At 31.7% G+C, this 18,375-nt stretch overlaps 1 protein-coding gene and 2 long non-coding RNA genes across 3 annotated transcripts; 2 read left to right on the top strand and 1 right to left on the bottom strand.

Moving 5' to 3' along the window:
- Positions 1–2,243: 2,243 nt before the first annotated feature.
- Positions 2,244–7,523, bottom strand: LOC144573048 (uncharacterized). The gene is made up of 3 exons (XR_013517865.1): positions 6,566–7,523; positions 2,891–2,984; positions 2,244–2,469 (listed from the first exon to the last, which is right to left on the bottom strand). It is a non-coding gene; the product is annotated as an uncharacterized LOC144573048 (long non-coding RNA).
- Positions 4,657–6,493, top strand: LOC144573047 (uncharacterized). Its single transcript, XR_013517864.1, has 3 exons — positions 4,657–4,938; positions 5,519–5,578; positions 6,279–6,493. It is a non-coding gene; the product is annotated as an uncharacterized LOC144573047 (long non-coding RNA).
- An 11-nt stretch (positions 7,524–7,534) lies between the features above and the next one.
- LOC144573046 (E3 ubiquitin-protein ligase MIEL1-like) lies at positions 7,535–12,211 on the top strand. Its single transcript, XM_078322728.1, has 12 exons — positions 7,535–7,687; positions 7,808–7,895; positions 8,113–8,157; positions 8,249–8,281; positions 9,076–9,153; positions 9,438–9,481; positions 9,907–9,947; positions 10,232–10,314; positions 10,797–10,888; positions 11,440–11,509; positions 11,908–11,946; positions 12,044–12,211. The coding sequence occupies exons 1-12, from the start codon at positions 7,635–7,637 to the stop codon at positions 12,173–12,175; spliced, it is 798 nt and encodes a 265-aa protein (XP_078178854.1). The 5' UTR covers positions 7,535–7,634; the 3' UTR covers positions 12,176–12,211.
- Positions 12,212–18,375: the final 6,164 nt, after the last annotated feature.

The raw sequence follows: 18,375 nt of genomic DNA, 5'->3' as shown, positions 1-18,375 counted from the left end.
AATTAGCTTATTTATGGATATTTTAGGGTATTTTATATTTTTTAAGCATATTTTATGTATTTTAACATAATTAGCATATTTAAGTGACTTATAGCTTTTTTAGCATATTAGCCTATTTTAGCAATTTTTTATCGCAATTAGCATACTTTTAGGTTTTTTAGCCAATTTTAACATATTTTTGCATGTTTTAGCATATTTTAGCATATTTTAGCATATTTTAGCGGAAATAGCATATTAGCCTATTTTAGCATTTTTTTTACCGCAATTAGCATATTTTTAGCTTTTTAGCTAATTTTAGCCGGATACTACAACATAAAACGTAAAATCCTATTCCTTAGGAGGCGGCTTTTGATCAAGGCACCTGACGAAGTGCTAGCCTTATCAGTATAAGTACAAAGAACAAACTCATCGTCCGATGTTGGAGGCTCTGCATCAACCTTTTTTTTTTCAAACCATATCTGTATGAGTTTTCCACAAAGTCATTGTCTAAAATTTCAAACTGAATAGGCTGCCTACAAAAATCTTTTTTTTTAACAAAGCATATACGACAGGGGCATTTTTGTTCTCATTCCTACCTCAACCACTTATTGACCCTTATCTCGCTATGTCACGATTGGACGATCTACCTTAGTTGCTACTATTCATCCTGTTCAACAACAAAATAAACATAAAATACTACAATCCAGATTTAACATAAAATACTACAATTCATATAAAGCATAAAATAATACAGTACAATAGAGTTCATAAAATAATATAACATAAAATCCAGATACTAAAAACCATTAGAGTTTAAACATAAAATTATACAAGCCATTAGAGTTTATAAAATACAAACCATTAGAGTTTAAACATAAAATTATACAAGCCATTAGAGTTACTACGGTACAATACAATCCAACCTATGGCTTACGAATTGAGGAACTTTCTCCCTTCTTCTCCGAAGCCCTGCGGATGCACGCACGACACTCCCACTTAGTGAGATGAGCATCATTCACCGGATCTGCATCATTGTCGATGCAATTGGGGTAAACAACTATGTCACACTTAAAACAAAAGAATATATCCACTATATCTCACTTCACCTGACATAAGCTGCCATGTCCCCATCCATTGGAGGGTTCCTCTCTTCCCAGTCCTCGTCAAGCATTTCTCTAATTTTCGGATCAACAATGCTCAGGAATTCTTTGGCATCTTCGGGTGAAAACATACGTTGCAAATTCCTCCTCGTGAGGGCTTTACCCGTCCAAAAATTATTAATAATTTCTCTTTTTTCTTCACGTGACATGGTAAGAATTAGGATTTCAAATGACAGTGATGGATTAGACATTCAGTATTAATTCTAAACAATTCATAAAAAATAATAACAATTTGTCTGGAGCAGTTTGTGAAACTTCTTAACAATTCCCTAACAATCTTTTTTAAGAAATAAAATAAAAATAAATAATTAATTAAAAAATATAATTAAAAAAATACACTTGCAATCGCCCTTTTCGTCTTCGTAATTGTCTTCTTTCTCTCTCTTTCAATTCTAATGAGTTTGAGAGGGAGGAGAGAGAAATGAAATATTTATAGTGTCAAAAAAAAATTCCAGGTATTTATAATAAAGGCTAGGGATCCTGAATAGATTTGATAATTTATATTTAAAGTTGGTTATTAATAAAAATGTCGGAGAATTGTTGCTATTCTATATAAATTGCAGGATACATTAAGAAAAACTAGTATCGTGCCCGTGCATTGCGACGGGATATTTCACAAAATTGAATGAAATATGAAAATATTTTGTTATTGATATTGATACAGAATTAAGAAAATAAAAATAAAAGATAAGACTAATAATAAATAACAGTAAAAGAAATAACAATAAATGAAAAAAAGGATCAAATATAACATAAAAAATTGTTGAAATATCATTGCCATTGATCCTCTTCAATGTAGTCCAACATAAAAATTCAAATTTATAAATTCTATGCGCAAAAAGAAAAAAAAATCCAGTAATCTTATATGACATGATTACTTAACCCAAATAGTCAACATGAATAGAATTTTTAATTGGGTATAGTCAACATGTATAGAATTTCTGTTGTCAGTTTTAATTACAGTATTTAGTGACCATTTGATATTGCAATAAAGAGAATAAGAAATCAGGATATAGAATACAAAATTCATCATCTCTCTCTCTATATATATTTTTCTCCAATTAGATAGACCCTAAGAGAGAGTTGGGGTTGGATTTTGGTAGATTATCTTTGTTTGGCAAGAGAAGAACAATAACACAATTTAAAATTCATCTAATTCATTTATTCTACTGCCTATGACTCATTTTATCATAACTAATATCTGTTTATAGGAACAACACAAAAGGTAATAAGAGTAACATTAAACAAATTTCTTTAATTACATATGCTACACAAAGCTGTGGTATATGTAGTATCTGACAAGTCTGTTCTCATTCACCTCAAATGATGCCTGACACAAAACAAAACAAAAGAAAATGGCACAAAAACAGAAACAAAACTTCTTGGTATGAGCTGATTTGACAATGGACAGTTTTACCCTCGGTATGATGGGTTTGAATCCCCTGAAGTAGCCCAAAATTTGAGTTTACCGTTTGATCAGAATCCGACCCGAAGGGGAATGCACAAGGCTCCTTAATATTCTCACCAGAACAAATCAGACGGACCAGATCCAAACTTAAAATTTGAGTTACTTTAGGGGAACTGAATTCCGGTATGATAGGGTTATTTTACCAAGCTTGGTTCATCTGGTATTAACAATTAACAAAAGAAAACGCAGAAAATAAAGGAATGAAACTTCTTGGTACGAACTGATTCAACAATGGACAATTTTACCATTGGCATGATAGTGTTATTTTAACAATAAATGGTACCTCAATGTTTCTTTGGTACCGCATCGGACCTTGCATTGGATTGTTGAAAGGCCGAGTTACTGATGCACCTCATACCGGTGACAACCTAAAAACCCTACAAAAAATTACGGTATAAAAGGTGATGTCAGTGAACCAAATGTAAAAATAAAATAAAACAAGAGTAACTATTATTATTTATAGAAACTACTATATTAAAACACCAAATACAGAGATAAAGCTGCAAAAGAGACTCTTTTTTTAATTTTTATTAGTGATTTTCTGGTAAATTTGGGGAGGATACTGGTACACATAACATCCCAGGCAGTTGATTATCTATACCTTAGTAAAGAAGTAAAGAAGTAAAGAAGTAAAACAAATGAACAGAAAGATTGAAATATAAATGGAGTCATATCATATGAACTAACGGGTACTTGGAGACCAATAACCCGGATACTATCCATTAACTCCTTGACCTTCTAAGTGTTATAATGAGTAACAGGAATTTTGAAGTCCCATCAAAGGAATTAAAGGACTTAGCAAAGAAAATATACACAGCTTTGTATATTTATAAGAGTTTTGGCACCAAGTTCCAATTGATTGAATATTAAAAATCCAGTTTGCTTAAATTAATTTGCTCAGATAGAAAAATAAATCTAACCATTTATTCCGGTCAATACAGTTTTTAATATGAAACTTCTGTTGAATGCAAAAATGTATTATGTGCAATTTTAGTTTTTTGATTTTTTTTTCATATTTTATTGGGGACGATAATAGCTTAAATTTACCACCATTGTATAACAGAATCAAAGAAAAATATATAAAAATTAAAACAAAGCAAAACCGACAATCAGGCTGTGCAAGACTGTACCACTTGCATACCGGCATTTAATGTACCAGTAGCAATACAGCCCAACAGTAAACTGCACCTCCAATACCAGCAGCATCCAATACCGACTTGCTTTGTACCAGTAGCAAGAAAAATGGAGTATACTACCATCAAGCAAGAAACCAGAACAAAAAAAAGACAAACCTCCTGTAATATTCCGTTACATCGAGTATTATTTTTATACCGATAAATTTAGGAACAAATAATAATTATATACACGTCTTGAGTTAGGATCACACGTGTGATTGTCCATATAAAAAATATTGTAGGAACTCTCACAAAAATTCAAATAATATCCCATTTAATTTTTAAAATAAATATATTCTTTAGCGGGTCTCAGCAATTATGAAATAAATACAAATCAAATCCTTATTTAAAACCTCGATTTGAGTTACTTCTTTTCGATAACCTCTCGAATTTAGCTTCAGTTGTAATTTTCAGATGGACAACTGTTAGTATTTCAATCACAGATCACTCATATCAATTCGGATTGGAATGAAATTTAATACCTAAAAATATAACTTCATGATCTACAACTTTCGTGTAGAAGACTATCCTAAATTCCAAAAGTAGGATTCTCCATAAAATTGTAAAGTCAGTAAATATTTCAGTTCGGAGACTGCAGACCTTTATCGATCATTTTTATCTTTTCTCCTCACTGGAAATTAGGATTAAGGTGAAACTAATTGCGTTAGAACCGTAACAGAAAAACTTACAACTCTTACATTTTAACTTTCTTCAAATTTCGAACTTATAATTCCAGTTATTTCAATCTTAGAAGACAAACATTAAAACGAAATTCTGTCATGGGCTCAAATCCGAATTTACAATATGTTGGTCCACTAAACTCAAGCCCAAAAATCACAAATCATCTTCTAAACCTAACCCTACCTTATATAAAGCCTCTCCACAGCCACCCCCCTTCTTTTCCCTAACCCTAGCCGCAGCACCTTTTCCCTCATTTCAGATCTAAACCCCTGCTGGACCCAAACCGGCCAGCCAACTTCCGAAGAGAACCACCGCCTATACGTCCGGATTTTGGAGAAGAGATCAACATGAGAGTTGTAGTGCTCGACGATACGGAACCGTGAGCGCTGGATTCATCCCAATCGGAGTCTCGACTGCTGAGAACCGTCCAAAACAGTGACTGCTGCGCCTACCTTTCCTAAACTGCAAATTTCAAGTAATAGAGTTTCAATCATAAATCTCATTTTTCTTAATGATAAAATCTTGACTATTAAGTTGTATTCTTTCTATAATAAACTAAAAATATATTTATTTTGATTATAGATACTCATTATTATTTTAATAAATATTAAATGAATATCGTTTCAGATTCGTGATACATCTGAAAACTTGTTCACTTTGATTTGGTTGCTGGATGTATCATCTCAAATTAATAGTTTGACTTGGTTTAAATAGATGTAGTTAAATTATCCTATATGTTTAACATCTTTTCATAGTTTATAATTATTATTTCATTAAACTACATCTAAAAATAGTTGTGGAATGAAGTTTGAAAACAATATATATATTTCCTTGATCAAAGATTTTGGATTCCTAACTTAACAGGTTCTGGATTCTTATATAGCTTATTTAATTTGAATTATAAAAGAGTTATAAAGTGTGAATCAAAATAATCAGTGACCAAAGTTTAAAAATTAGAACTAATAATCTAGGGTTATAATGATAAATATAAAATTTTAGAAAATAAGAATATGTGAACTCAAATCTTATTAATTAGAGATATGTTTATTTCTTAGGTTCGACTTTCGAGGAACTGAGAGACGTAGATATCGGTCAAGAATTTACTACGCAAACAGGTGCGGGTTCCTGGTCTTTTTACAAATAATACAAAAAATGCATGGATTGAGGTAAGTAGTCCTTTTTCTTAATCTGGTGGATAAACTGCATGTTGTGAATGTCGAACAATCGTTTGAATTTGTGTAGAATTGCATGATAGGAACTCTTGATGCATGAAATTGAATTGATAGGAATTGAATTGTGAATTTGAGAATGGGGAACTTGAATGAATCGTTTTAAATTGGGGCCGTCCGTGTGAGGCGGCTCTGCATGTGTTTTTGAAAAGCGGGCTGTCCATGTGTGGCAGCCCAGTGTGTGAACAGGACAGAACAGAACAGAACAGAACAGAACAGAACGGGTCGCCAAATTCGCGGCGGTTCGCCGGATGGGTCCCCGAAATGGCCCATCTAGAGTGTGATAATCGGGTCGTCCTTGCGTGGCGATTCGCCGGGTTTTCATGTACGGGCATGGATTCCCAGAGTGTGGAATTTTAAAACCTTTTGAAATGAGTTAAAAATGGGCGGGAATAAAAACTGGTTATTTTAAAGTGATTTGCATATCCGAATTGATAGGGACATGGGGAAAAAATTCAAAAACCTTCTTTTTATGTTATTTGGGGAAATTAAATGCATTGATTTGTAAAAGCACCGGGCTGGAACTAAATCCCGCGCTGAGAGTTAGTTCGATCTCTCACCGTACCACCTGTTATGTGGGTTCCAGGAAACGAAGAAGAAAGCATGGAGGAAGGCCGCGGGTGAGGAAACTAGCGGAAGTTGTTAAGATAGCCACTCTCTGTTTATTTTATATTTGTATGAACAATATATTGTGTGGACATGGCAGTGACTGTTTGACTAGCCATGTCTGACATATTGTCCCTTTTCTGTTTGTTTGTGAACTCCATTTATTTTTAAATAAAGTGGCTTGTTGAATGTTTTTATTGATGATGTATGTGATGTGCTTAACGCCTAGCGCATAAATGCGCGGCGGGTTGTCCGGGGGTGTGACACCTCCTGAGAAGCATTGGCGAGGCTGTGCACAATGGGCCAGCGCTCCATCCAGCGGTTATAATATGCAACCAAAGAAGAAACCCTGGTTTGCTGGAGCATGACTTCACTCACCCACGCCTCATATGCCCGTTTTTCCTTCGCGTCCTCGTCATCGTCCCAGGCCCCGCCATGCTTCCTTCGCAAAGGAAGATCTCTTTGGTTGTACAGTCGTACTACCTAAGAAGTTAAAACCCTAACCCTAGACGATTGGGAGGCTGGGATAAAAGCATCTTTCGCCTCCTCCAATTTTTGTTTTGGCGCGGTCTTGAGGGGAAAAGGAGACGCCGACTGATCGTCTCTCTCACTTGATTTTCTTCTTAAAGGAGAAGACGTAGCGGAAGCAAACGGCTTCGGAGGGAAAAAAAAATGTTTCGCGTTCGACGAGGAGGATCGTCGTTTCGATCAGAGTTACAAAAGTCGCTAGGCAGTTTTTTTTTTTAATTTTAACCGTGTGGCCGACGAAGAGGATATCAGAGTTCTAAAGAAAAGAGAAGTCGCCAAGTAGTGTTTTTTTTAAAATTTTAACCGTGTGGTCTTATGTACTGGAGTTACGGTTTTAACTAAATATAGATTTCTAAACAGATAAATAATGTATTTAATCAAATGAAGACAGATTATTTAACTGAAGGGTGCGATCTGGAAATTCAATGGCTGAGCATCATTCTACTAAAAAAACAGTAAATTATGATCACTGTAGAATCTAAACATTAAGCTCCTTAAGGAGGAGAGATACCGCGACTTTTTTAGCCTATTTCATTTATTAAAAAAAAAAAAAATTAACCCGATCCGATACGAAACGGGTAGGTGCAGATCCGGTTCTGTCCTTTTCCCACTGGGCATTGGCAATCAAATAAATCATTTGAGTTGTAATCTCTCTCGATTGAATTGTAATCCCTTCTCCCCTCTTTCTCTCTCTCGTCTCGTCTAAAGAGAGAATTAGGGAGCCTTTTTGTTTTCTTCTTTTCGGAGTTCTTCTCACAACAGAGAAGAGAAGAACGAAAAGAAAAGAAGAAAAGAAGAAAAGAAGAAAATGGAGGCTGCTGCCAGCGAACACCGCCTTCAATTTGGGAGCATGGTGTATGGGTAAGCCATTCCAATCCCCTATTAGACCAGACCAGATCTTTTTCTCCTCCCCTCCCCTCCCCTATTTTATTAGACCAGATCTTTATCTTGCTTTTGCTTTTGCTTTTGCGACCCTTTAAGGTGCGAACACTACAGAAGGAGGTGTAAGATCCGAGCTCCCTGCTGCGGGGAGGTCTTTGGTTGTCGCCATTGCCATAACGAGGCCACGGTATTATATCACTGCTAATCAATTCTTCTTCATCCAACCATATAATAATCAAATTACTTATCAATCATTGTCTGCTATGTACCTTTTCAATTTCAATTTCAATTGATAAATAGTTTGTATAGCAAGGAAAATTATAAATACCAATTGATGTCAATTGCTTAATTGAAGCTTCCAAATGTTTTTTCTGGCATGTGGTGCTTTTTCTTGATTGATATAGGCTAAAGATGATCGACACGAGCTTCCTCGCCATGAAGTCAAAAGAGTATATTTCTCTCTTTCCTAAATAGTTCAAGTTTACTATATTATATCTAAGGGGCCAAGATGCAAAGTTGAGACATGTGAAATTTTTTCAGGTTATATGTCTTGTATGCGACACTGAACAGCCGGTACGACCTTCTTGTTTCTTTTATCTTTAAAATGAAAATTTTCATTCCCCTCCAATACAAGACTAAGGCTTGGGTGCTATGGATAGCATAGAGGGCTACGGTGCTATGGCTCAATATTCGATTTTTCAAAATCATAATGGTCGGTCCGAACCGTTCATCTTGTTCTCCATATTAATATGTGTTTGGAGACCAAATTTTACATTTTTTGGAAATTTTTACTGTTTTTTTAGCTAGGTAGAAAATCAAATATCTGAATGGTGCAGAATTTTTTAGATCAAGTGATTTTCTACCTAGCTAAAAAAATAGTAAAAAGTTTCCAAAAAATGTAAAATTTGGTCTCCAAACACATATTAATATGGAAAACAAGATGAACGGTTTGGATCGACTGTTAGGATTTTGAAAACTCGAATATTGAGCCGTAGCACCGTAGCCCTCTATGCTATCCATAGCACCCAAGCCTTACTCCCAATACAAAAGAAATTATCTAAGCCTGTAAAGTGCTGGATTTCTCTAATCCTGTACAAATAGTGGACCCTTTCAGAGTTTCTAGTTTGCTTGTCTATCCTAATATGAAGGTATCTATCTAACCTTGATCAAATTCTGAATTCTTGTCAGTTCACTAACTTTTCTGTTTTTAGTTCGTTAACCAAATCTCTATTGGTTCATTAAAAAAACTATTATTGACTTGAGATGCTTTTTTAGTACTTTATGGGCACATTATCTTTATCTTGAGATTGTTGTATTGTCATTTTTTCTTCCTTTTTCTAAGTTAATTTGGAAAATTTGTCACTCAGGCAGCAAAAGTCTGTTCAAACTGCGGTGTTAACATGGGCGAGTATTTCTGTGATGTGTGCAAGTTCTATGATGATGATGTGAGCTCTCTTTGACCTTTTATTTAACTAGCCAAGTACTAGTACCAACTAGTTTTTATTATAATGGTTAACTAAATTTATACCTCAACTTGAGGTGGTTAGAAGGTAATTATTGCAGTCATGTCTGATACCTGTCTGTCAACATTGATACAGTACTGGAACTTGACATTATTAGTACTGTTACTGATTACAGAGCAGGCCTCCATACAGCATAGCTGTTAGATCATATATACTTTTTTAAGTGAAAATTGTTCAATTAATATAGTTTTTTTTTCTAATTGTAGACAGAAAAACAACAGTTTCACTGTGATGACTGTGGCATATGCCGGTTAGTTCTTTTATAAATTCTTATTTATTTGTTTATAGTTTCCATTAGTGATCGCACTTTGCAGTTGTTACTAGAATGCCTGACATATTTCAAAATGCAGTTGGTTCTTGAACTTTTGATCAGTCGATAACTTTTAAGAGTGCAGTTATTTACTGAAAATGAAAAGATTCAAGAATATATCCTGCATTCCTGCAACATATTTACATGTAGATAGCTAATTAGCCATTTCCGTTGGATACTCATTTAATATTAACAACCTGATAGCTTGCAGTTGTTAACGTTGCCCTTTATTTACTTACAAGTAAACTCATCGTTTATTTATTTTTTTAATTAAATGATTGATCTATTTATCTTTTTGCTGGCTTTAAACATTTATAGATTTGAATTCATTAAAATTCGATGTTTATTTTTGTTTTTTTAACCAGAGTGGGTGGCAGGGAGAATTATTTCCACTGTCAGAAATGCGGTATGTGATATTGGAAATCTTGTGATTGCTGTTAGTTTCAATTACAATTAATTAGCTGCTTTACTACTCAGAACTGCTCCTACCAGTATAGAAACTACACCATTTGTACTCAGTTCTCTCCTTTTTTAAATTTCTTTTGCTTCAAGTTATATGGTCTCTTTCATATGAAATCTACCAGCTGGTATAATAATCGGGAACCTTGGGGTTTCATACAACTCTTTACCTTATTTGCAATATATATTACAAGTACATGCTTAATGCATTTTATTCATAAATGTAAATAGGATCATGCTATGTAAATTCATTACGAGACCGGCACATGTGTGTGGAGAATTCCATGAAGCACCAATGCCCAATCTGTTGTGAGGTAGGCATTGTACTGGAGCCAGTACCAGTTTAGTGTATGTTTTTTTAGAGAATACAGGTAGGGGTATTCATTATGACCTTTATGATTTATATCAAACTGCGATTAGTCAAAACAAACTCTTACTCTCTGCATGACAAAAAATTGTATCAAAGCAGATAAAAGCTACCGATCAAAACAGAACCTGAATCAAACTGATTAAATTAGGTTTTTCTACTTAAACTGAATATGTTTTTAAATTTGTAAACATCTAGATGTTAGTAGCTAACATAAATTATTTTTAGATGCTTTTGCACTATCTTATAGTATTGTACTATATCTTCTTAACAAAAATATAATAACTGTTTTAATTGAAAATAGTATAAATTCAGTTTGTCTAAATTAACCAAACAACATGAACTATCCTGTACAGGAATATACTAGGCAGACTTTGCAGTTCACTGCTTTAACCATCCTATTTTTTAAAGTCAGATTTTTTTTTTCAGTATCTTTTTGATTCTCTGAGAGAAACGCGTATTCTAGATTGTGGCCATACCATGCACTTTGAATGTTTCCGAGAGATGATCCAGCATAATCAGTAAGAGCATTTACACATTCTTTCATCAAGTACTTTTTAAATTAGAAGTAGTCTTAGAATGGACCGTAAAATTACGACCTTTTGTTAACTTCAACCTTTGAGCTACATTTCTGATGCTGACATGTCTGAATATATGGTGATGATATTCAGTTGTATGAACCACATTCTAGATATAAAAAAAATACCTCAGCTTAAGTTTGAAATGTTCATATATCTTTGGTCTTAAATATAGCACTTGACATGTTAGCTCGAGTACCTTGCCACATTCCATAGTGACTAGTGAGCATAAAGCCATAAACAAAAACTTGATGGGCCTTTAAATAAATGAACAAACTTGAGGGGACTTTTTCATTTATTTCTATTGGACCAAATTAAGAGTTACCATACTGTCTAATACAGTTCTGTACTGTTGCTGGTACTCATAAATTCATTACAAAATAACTGCGTACTGGTATTGAGTCTGACAGTTATATTTGGCATATATTTATTACCTATCAACTCCAAAGCAAAATGGCTCTATTTTAACAGCTTTTATTTTTTTTTGTTAACAGATATATATGTCCAATATGCTACAAGTCTGCCTTAAACATGACACCTGAGTGGAGAAATCTAGATGAGGAGGTACCACTTCTTTCCTTTTTCTTTTAATTGCTATCTGAGTATGGAATATTAGAATCATACTCCTACAAATTATGATATCTTGATTAGCCTGATAGATAGCTGCTTAACCTGAGACTATCCAAATTTTTTGCGTTGTGAAATATTCAAAATAGCATGTCTCTGGTTAGCTTTGAGTATTTTGATTTCTGAAATAACTGGGGCAGCTTAGTTACAGGTGAAAAATGAATATGTCTGCCAAAGGGATTTTGCAAGTTCTATAATGTTTTCCCGGGGGATACATATGATGTATATTGAGGTTTTCTTGGGGTGGACATCAGAAGTTTACTTTTAAGATTGATCTGAGTAAACATAAAGTTTCATTTCCTCGTGTAAAGAATAATGTATGTTTTTTTTTTCAGGTAGCAGCGACAATCATGCCCGAGGATTATCGTTACAAGGTCTGGTTTATGAATGTACAACTATTCTCATTATGTTTTGTCACATACGTTTAAATATTGTAAATTTTTGATAATATGATGGTGTATAATCAATCAGGTGTGGATATTCTGCAATGATTGCCACAAAACATCGGAGGTTTATTTTCATGTGCTTGGCCACAAGTGCAATCAGTGCAAGTCATATAATACACGAACAACGGGTCCACCTGCAACTACAGTTGCACAGTAAACACCATCCATGGACCTTATAGATTCTATAGAATGAGAGATTAAGAAGAAAACAAAAGAGACAAATAAACTTGGATGGTTCAAAAGTCTTATTTGATTATTTCAGCGAATGGGACAAAAATTAAGGGGGGTGATTCCCGATTGAGATTGATTGGGTCATTTTTTTGAAATTGTAATACCTTGGGGATGAATTGAAAAGTGTATTAACAGCTCTTGGATATTCTGGTTCCTTATCCTAAAATGGAGAAAATTACTTGCGTCAAACTTTTTGCTGTTTTTGCTGTTATCTGATTTTAATGGGAAAGATCCCTTTTCTAAGTAAGAATTTCTATCTTCTCGGTGGGGGTGGTTGTAATTTTTATTTTATTTGTATACTATTTTATCATGATTATCAATTTTTTTAAAAAACATTTAACATTAGTTATCATTTAATGGTTTAGCAAATAAGTGCGATAAAACAACTGATAAATCATGATTTTGACATTTTCTTCATAAAGTCTGGGTATTCTAATTTTACAAATTCCACACCAAATTTATACTGATTGAAAGTACTAAAATAAAAATAAAAATTAAATGAACAGTGTAAAATATTAATATATACTCATGGCGTTTCAATTGAAGTACATCTCAGAAAAGTATAAGTATAATCTTACTTAAAAATCTAGTTTGACTATTAACAAGGTCATACCACAAACTCCATAAAACATATATTACAGAAAATCTCTATATGCTCCCCGTCCCCACAAAAAAATGTTCCCTTGTTTTGTTTGGAGGGTCCTTGTTTAGCTTCACTTTATTAAGAATTTATCATGAATATATTATAAATGTGCGGATGTCCTTCATGTTGTAACTCTCAATATTAATCCTCGATTTATTTTCCTATTACTTCATGCACTACTATTGGAATTGATAACCACTACTATTGTAATTTATTTCTCCATTTACTTAAATGATTTTTCATTTACAATTTGTAGTCTATAAATAGAGGTTTTGTAATATTGTATTTTACACACATGAGAAATGTATAAATAAATAGATTGTCATCTTTTCTCTCTCTATTTTGTTTATTCTTTTTATGCTTGTTTATCTTTATTTTATAACACGTTATCAGCACGAGAGCTCTACTAGTTGAAGATTCGAGGTAATTTTAATAACTTTTATTTCAATTTCATTTATATAAATAATACTTCATAGTAATTGCTAAATGAAATAAGTTATCAATTTATTTATATTTATTTTGAGATGTTTAGTATGATTCATAGAATTTTACATGAAGTGCATTTTTTAATTCAATCTTCCCGAAGAAGATTTAAAAGAAAAATCTTCTTGAAGAAGATTTATATGATGTACAAATATTGTATAGTGGTTCATATTTTTTTTTGCTTTAATAATTGAATCTTCTTGAAAAAGATTTCAAAAGATATTAAGAAGATCTTCTTGAAGAAGATATAAAGAAAAATTATATGATGCGCAAATTTAATATGATGTTCATATTTTTTTTCAATAATTTAATCTTCTTGAAGAAGTTAAAAGATATTCTAAGTTGATTTATTATCTCTTTATGGTTGAAGAGATTATAATGAGTTGTTGGACAAAATAATTCAATTGGTTATGCTCCATTTTCTGAAGTAAATGTAGCAATATATAATAATAAATTTGAAAAAAAAATTGTGGACGTGGATAAGAATGAGTTTATTATCATGATAATTATTACAAAAACACATATTTGCACCCGAAGTGGAAAGAAAATGAAGAAAATTTAAATAATGTGCAAAAATTAAGGTGATTTTCATTTTTTTTAATAATTTAATATTCCTGAAGAAGATTTCTAGAAATGTTTTGAGTATATTTTTTGTCTTCTTATAGTTGAACAAAATAATAATTCCACTAGAAGTGAAAAATAATATGATAGACACACTCTTAGATATAGACATGGTAATGAAGACAAGACGCATCATTCCACTAGAAGTGAAAAAATAATAAATAAAAAGAATTACCACTAGAAGTAAAAAAAAATAATGAACAAAAAGAATGAGAAAAGCGACAGAATAGCGAGTAAAATAATTCATGCTATTATTATGGTGATAAATGTTATTGGCCATGTACCTGTCGTATGCGCAAATATTTTGTTGATCTATATCAAGCATCAATAATAATAAAGAAAAAAAAATCGAGACAAATTTTATTTGTGAAAGTGACCTCAATCTTATTCAAATTGATGTTGCTCATTTGGATGTTGTTGATTACTTTAACAAAGAAAATAAAAATTAATCACTTGATTAGTAATGATAGTATTAAAAAATAAATAAATTAATAAAAAATATTTTTGTAATGTATTTCTTTCTTATTTGCAATTATTACTATTAACACGGGCAAATTAGTTGATAATGCATATTTAGAAGCTAATTTATTTGGCAATATTAGTTTTGTTAAGATACAAGTTTGTAATTATAAAAATGTTGTAACCAATAAGATAAATATCCAATATATTTTTTAAAATTTTGTAAATAATTATTTAACTTCATAATCTTGGCAATATTTGCAACTAATTTTAATTTTGAAATTCCATGTACTCACACATATTCCAATGAAAAATAACGAAATTTGGAGCTGGCTATGGCATTCATGGAACAAATTCAAATTTTCAATAGTTTTGAATTTATTTTATAGATGCGCTACTTAAATGGAACAATGTGTGTATTTCATATTGTCTTGATTTGATTTGAAAATTATTGTCAAACTATTATAATAATAACAAATAAAAAATAGTTGAAGTATGACAAAATATTTGTGAGATTTGTAAAAAGACAATATACGAGAGAATAGAAAACATATTTATTTATTTATTATATTCTTTGCTATTATTATTACTTTTTGTTTCAACAAAGAAACATAATTATATATTTCGCTCAATTAAGTAATGTTTACAATATTTCTTTCTTATTTGCAATTATTATTATTATTTTTGTTATAGTGATGCTTATTTTTGTTATTTGCAATTGTTATAAATGAGAGAATTGATTGAAGGCTCCAGAAGAGCAATATTTTTATTATATGGAGGAACATAAGTTTATATTAATGATGTATTATATTATTGTAAGTCTCAAAGGATTTTGTTAAGCTTTAAGAATATCCGTCGAAATGGTTATCATATTGAGACATCTAATGAAAAAATATTGAATATATGGAAAACAAATTGCATATGTTTTTCCTCCGGCTTGTACTACACATATATTAGTACAATTAAAGCACATGTTATTGTAATCCATAAGTTTACATACAAGAATATGTTAATAGTTTGGCATGACCGGTTGGGCCATTCTGGATCAATAATGATGCGAAAAAAATAGAGAATTAATGTGAACACTCATCAAAGAACCAGAAGATTATTTAATTTGATGAATTTTTATGTGTTGATTTTATTTCTAGAACGTATACAATATGATATTTGTGAAACATTATATCTAACATGTGAACAATTTGAATATGTTATGGTTTTAATTGATGCATCAACAAGATGGTCACATGTATGTTTATTATCAAATCGCAACCTGATATTTGCGAGATTACTTGTTCAATTGATTTGATTAAAGAGCATAATTTTATGATTATCCAATTATGAACATACGTCTAGACAATGTCGCAATTAATGTTGAACATCCTGTATATATTCGTATATAAAAAGAAGATATGATATTTTACATGCAACAAAACTAATTTGCATCATGCCAACTAGCTATTATAAAGCTTTCCCTTATAATTGGTTTTTGGTCACATACCTAATATTTCCCATATAAGAAATTTTTAATGTGCGGTATATGTTCTAATTGCTCCACCACAACGCACTAAAATGGATATCAAAGAAAGTTGAGAATTTATATTGAATTTGAATCTCTATATATAGTAGAATATCTAGAACCATTGATGAGAGATTTATTCATGGCTAATTTTACCGGTTGTGATTTTGATGAATAAAAATTCCCAACCTTAGGGGGAGAAAACTATCAGCTGGAAAAAAAAATAATATTAGTATGAATTATCATTGTCTCATTTTGATCCTCGTATTAAAGAATGTGAACTAAATATTCAAAAGATAATTCATTTGCAAAGATTAGCTAATAAATTGCCAGACGCATTTGCAAACTCAAAGAAAGTGACCAAATCACATGTACCAGCTGCTAATGCTCAAATCAAAGTTGATATCCCTGTTGGACAGACTAATGAGATTATGACATGCATGAAGCATGGAAGACCAATCGGTTCCAAAGATTTAAAAACAAATTCTCGAAAAAAAGGAGCAAAGAATAAAAATGGTCAAGTCGAGGTTATTTCAGATAAAACTCCAGAAGAGAATCAAATTTATAAATAATATTGGAGTTCCAGCGGAAATGCAGGTATCTGAAATTCATGAAAATAAAGATATCTCGATAAATTATATCATGAATGAAATAAGATGGAACCAAGATAAAATTGATATCAATAATATTTTTGTATATAATATAGAGCTAAACATAATAAATATTGAGGATCATGACTAGAAGTCTATTAAAGAATGTCGACAAAGAAATGATTGACCAAAATAGAAAGGTGCAATTGAGATAGAGTTAAACTCTCTTGAAAAATAAAAAGTTTTTGGACCTGTAGTCCTTGTACCTCAAGGTATAAAACCAGTAGGATATAAATGAATATTTATGTGAAAATAAAATGAGAAAGGTGAAATTTTGAGATATACTCACTTGTGGTGGATGCAACAACTTTTTGATATATAATTAGTCTGGCAATCCATGAAGGACTTAATTTGCACCTAATGGATATTGTTACAGCCTATTTAAATGGCTCGCTTGATAATGATATTTATATGAAAATCTCTGAAAGATTTAAGATGCCTGAAGCATGTAATTTAGGTTCTCGAGAACATTATTCGATTAAATTGAATAAATCTTTATATCGATTAAAGCAATATGGACGCATATGTTATAATCGTTTAAGTGAATATTTATTGAAACATGGATATAAGAATGATACGATCTGTCCATGTATTTTCAGAAAAAGATATGGAAATGATTTTAATATAATTGCAGTTTATGTTGACTATCTAAGTATCATTGGAACTCCTGAAGAGCTTCCACAAGTAATAAATTATTTAAAGGAACAATTTGAGATGAAAGATCTCGGGAGAACAAAATTTTTCTTGGATTGCAAATTGAACATTTAAAAATGACATTTTTATGCATCAAGAAAATTATATTGCAAGAGTGCGAAATAATTTTATATGAATAAATAACATCCATTAAGCACTCCGATGGTTGTAAGATCATTAGATGTGAATAAAGATCATTTTAGACCTCGAAAAATTGATGAAGAACTTTTTGGTCATGAAGTACCATATCATAGTGCAATATGAGCACTCAAGTGAATATTTATTAACAAGATATAGTTCTTCTCCCACGCGAAGATATTGACATATAGTTAAACATATAATTCGCTACCTATGAGAAAATTTAGCAATACACAAGAGTAAGCCGAGTATGTGTTTGGTTAAGATCTGTGATTCAACACATTATTCAGACATGTAGCTTGTCTTTTAGATAAATGATCCCGACGATCATATATAAATATAATATTTTATGTATTGCTCAATGAAATGAATGATACATTAAAGGAGATAGAACAAAACATATTTCACCAAAATTTTTTTTCACACATGATCTCCAAAAGAATAATGTTATTAATGTTCAACAAATTCGTTCAAGTGAAAAATCCAGCAGATTTATTCACTAAGGCAGTCCCTACTACAATATTCGAAAAACTAATTCGTAATATTGGAGTTCACCGACTTAAAGAGGAGTTAATATGCACTATATTTTTCTTAACCATGATTTTTCCCACTAGGTTTTCCTGGTAAGGCTGTAGTTGCGTATTTAGAACAATATTGTACTATTCTTCCTTCACTAGGTTTTTATCCCATAGGGTTTTTCCTAGTATGATTTTAATGAGGCATATTCTTATGTAATGGACATCCAAGGGGGAGTGTTATGAATATATTATAAATGTGTGGATGTCATTCATGTTGTAACTCTCAATATTAATTCTCAATTTATTTCCCCATTACTCCATGCACTACTATTGGAATTGATGGCCAATACTATTGGAATTTATTTCTCCATTTACTTAAATGATTTTTTATTTACAATTTGTAGC

Source organism: Carex rostrata, chromosome 21 (assembly GCF_964058835.1).
Source record: "Carex rostrata chromosome 21, lpCarRost1.2, whole genome shotgun sequence".
In the NCBI taxonomy this organism is placed as follows: domain Eukaryota; kingdom Viridiplantae; phylum Streptophyta; class Magnoliopsida; order Poales; family Cyperaceae; genus Carex; species Carex rostrata.
The sequence above is the reverse complement of the archived record's forward strand: the minus strand, read 5'-3'. Positions and strand labels throughout refer to the sequence as shown.

What these genes read in the sequence shown, in the direction of transcription:
- LOC144573046 (XM_078322728.1), top strand. Translation starts at nt 7,635, where the DNA reads ATGGAGGCTGCTGCCAGCGAACACCGCCTTCAATTTGGGAGCATGGTG. An exon ending in GAGATGATCCAGCATAATCA is followed by an intron (nt 10,889 to 11,439) that starts GTAAGAGCATTT and finishes TTTTGTTAACAG; the next exon opens with ATATATATGTCCAATATGCT. An exon ending in CCGAGGATTATCGTTACAAG is followed by an intron (nt 11,947 to 12,043) that starts GTCTGGTTTATG and finishes ATAATCAATCAG; the next exon opens with GTGTGGATATTCTGCAATGA.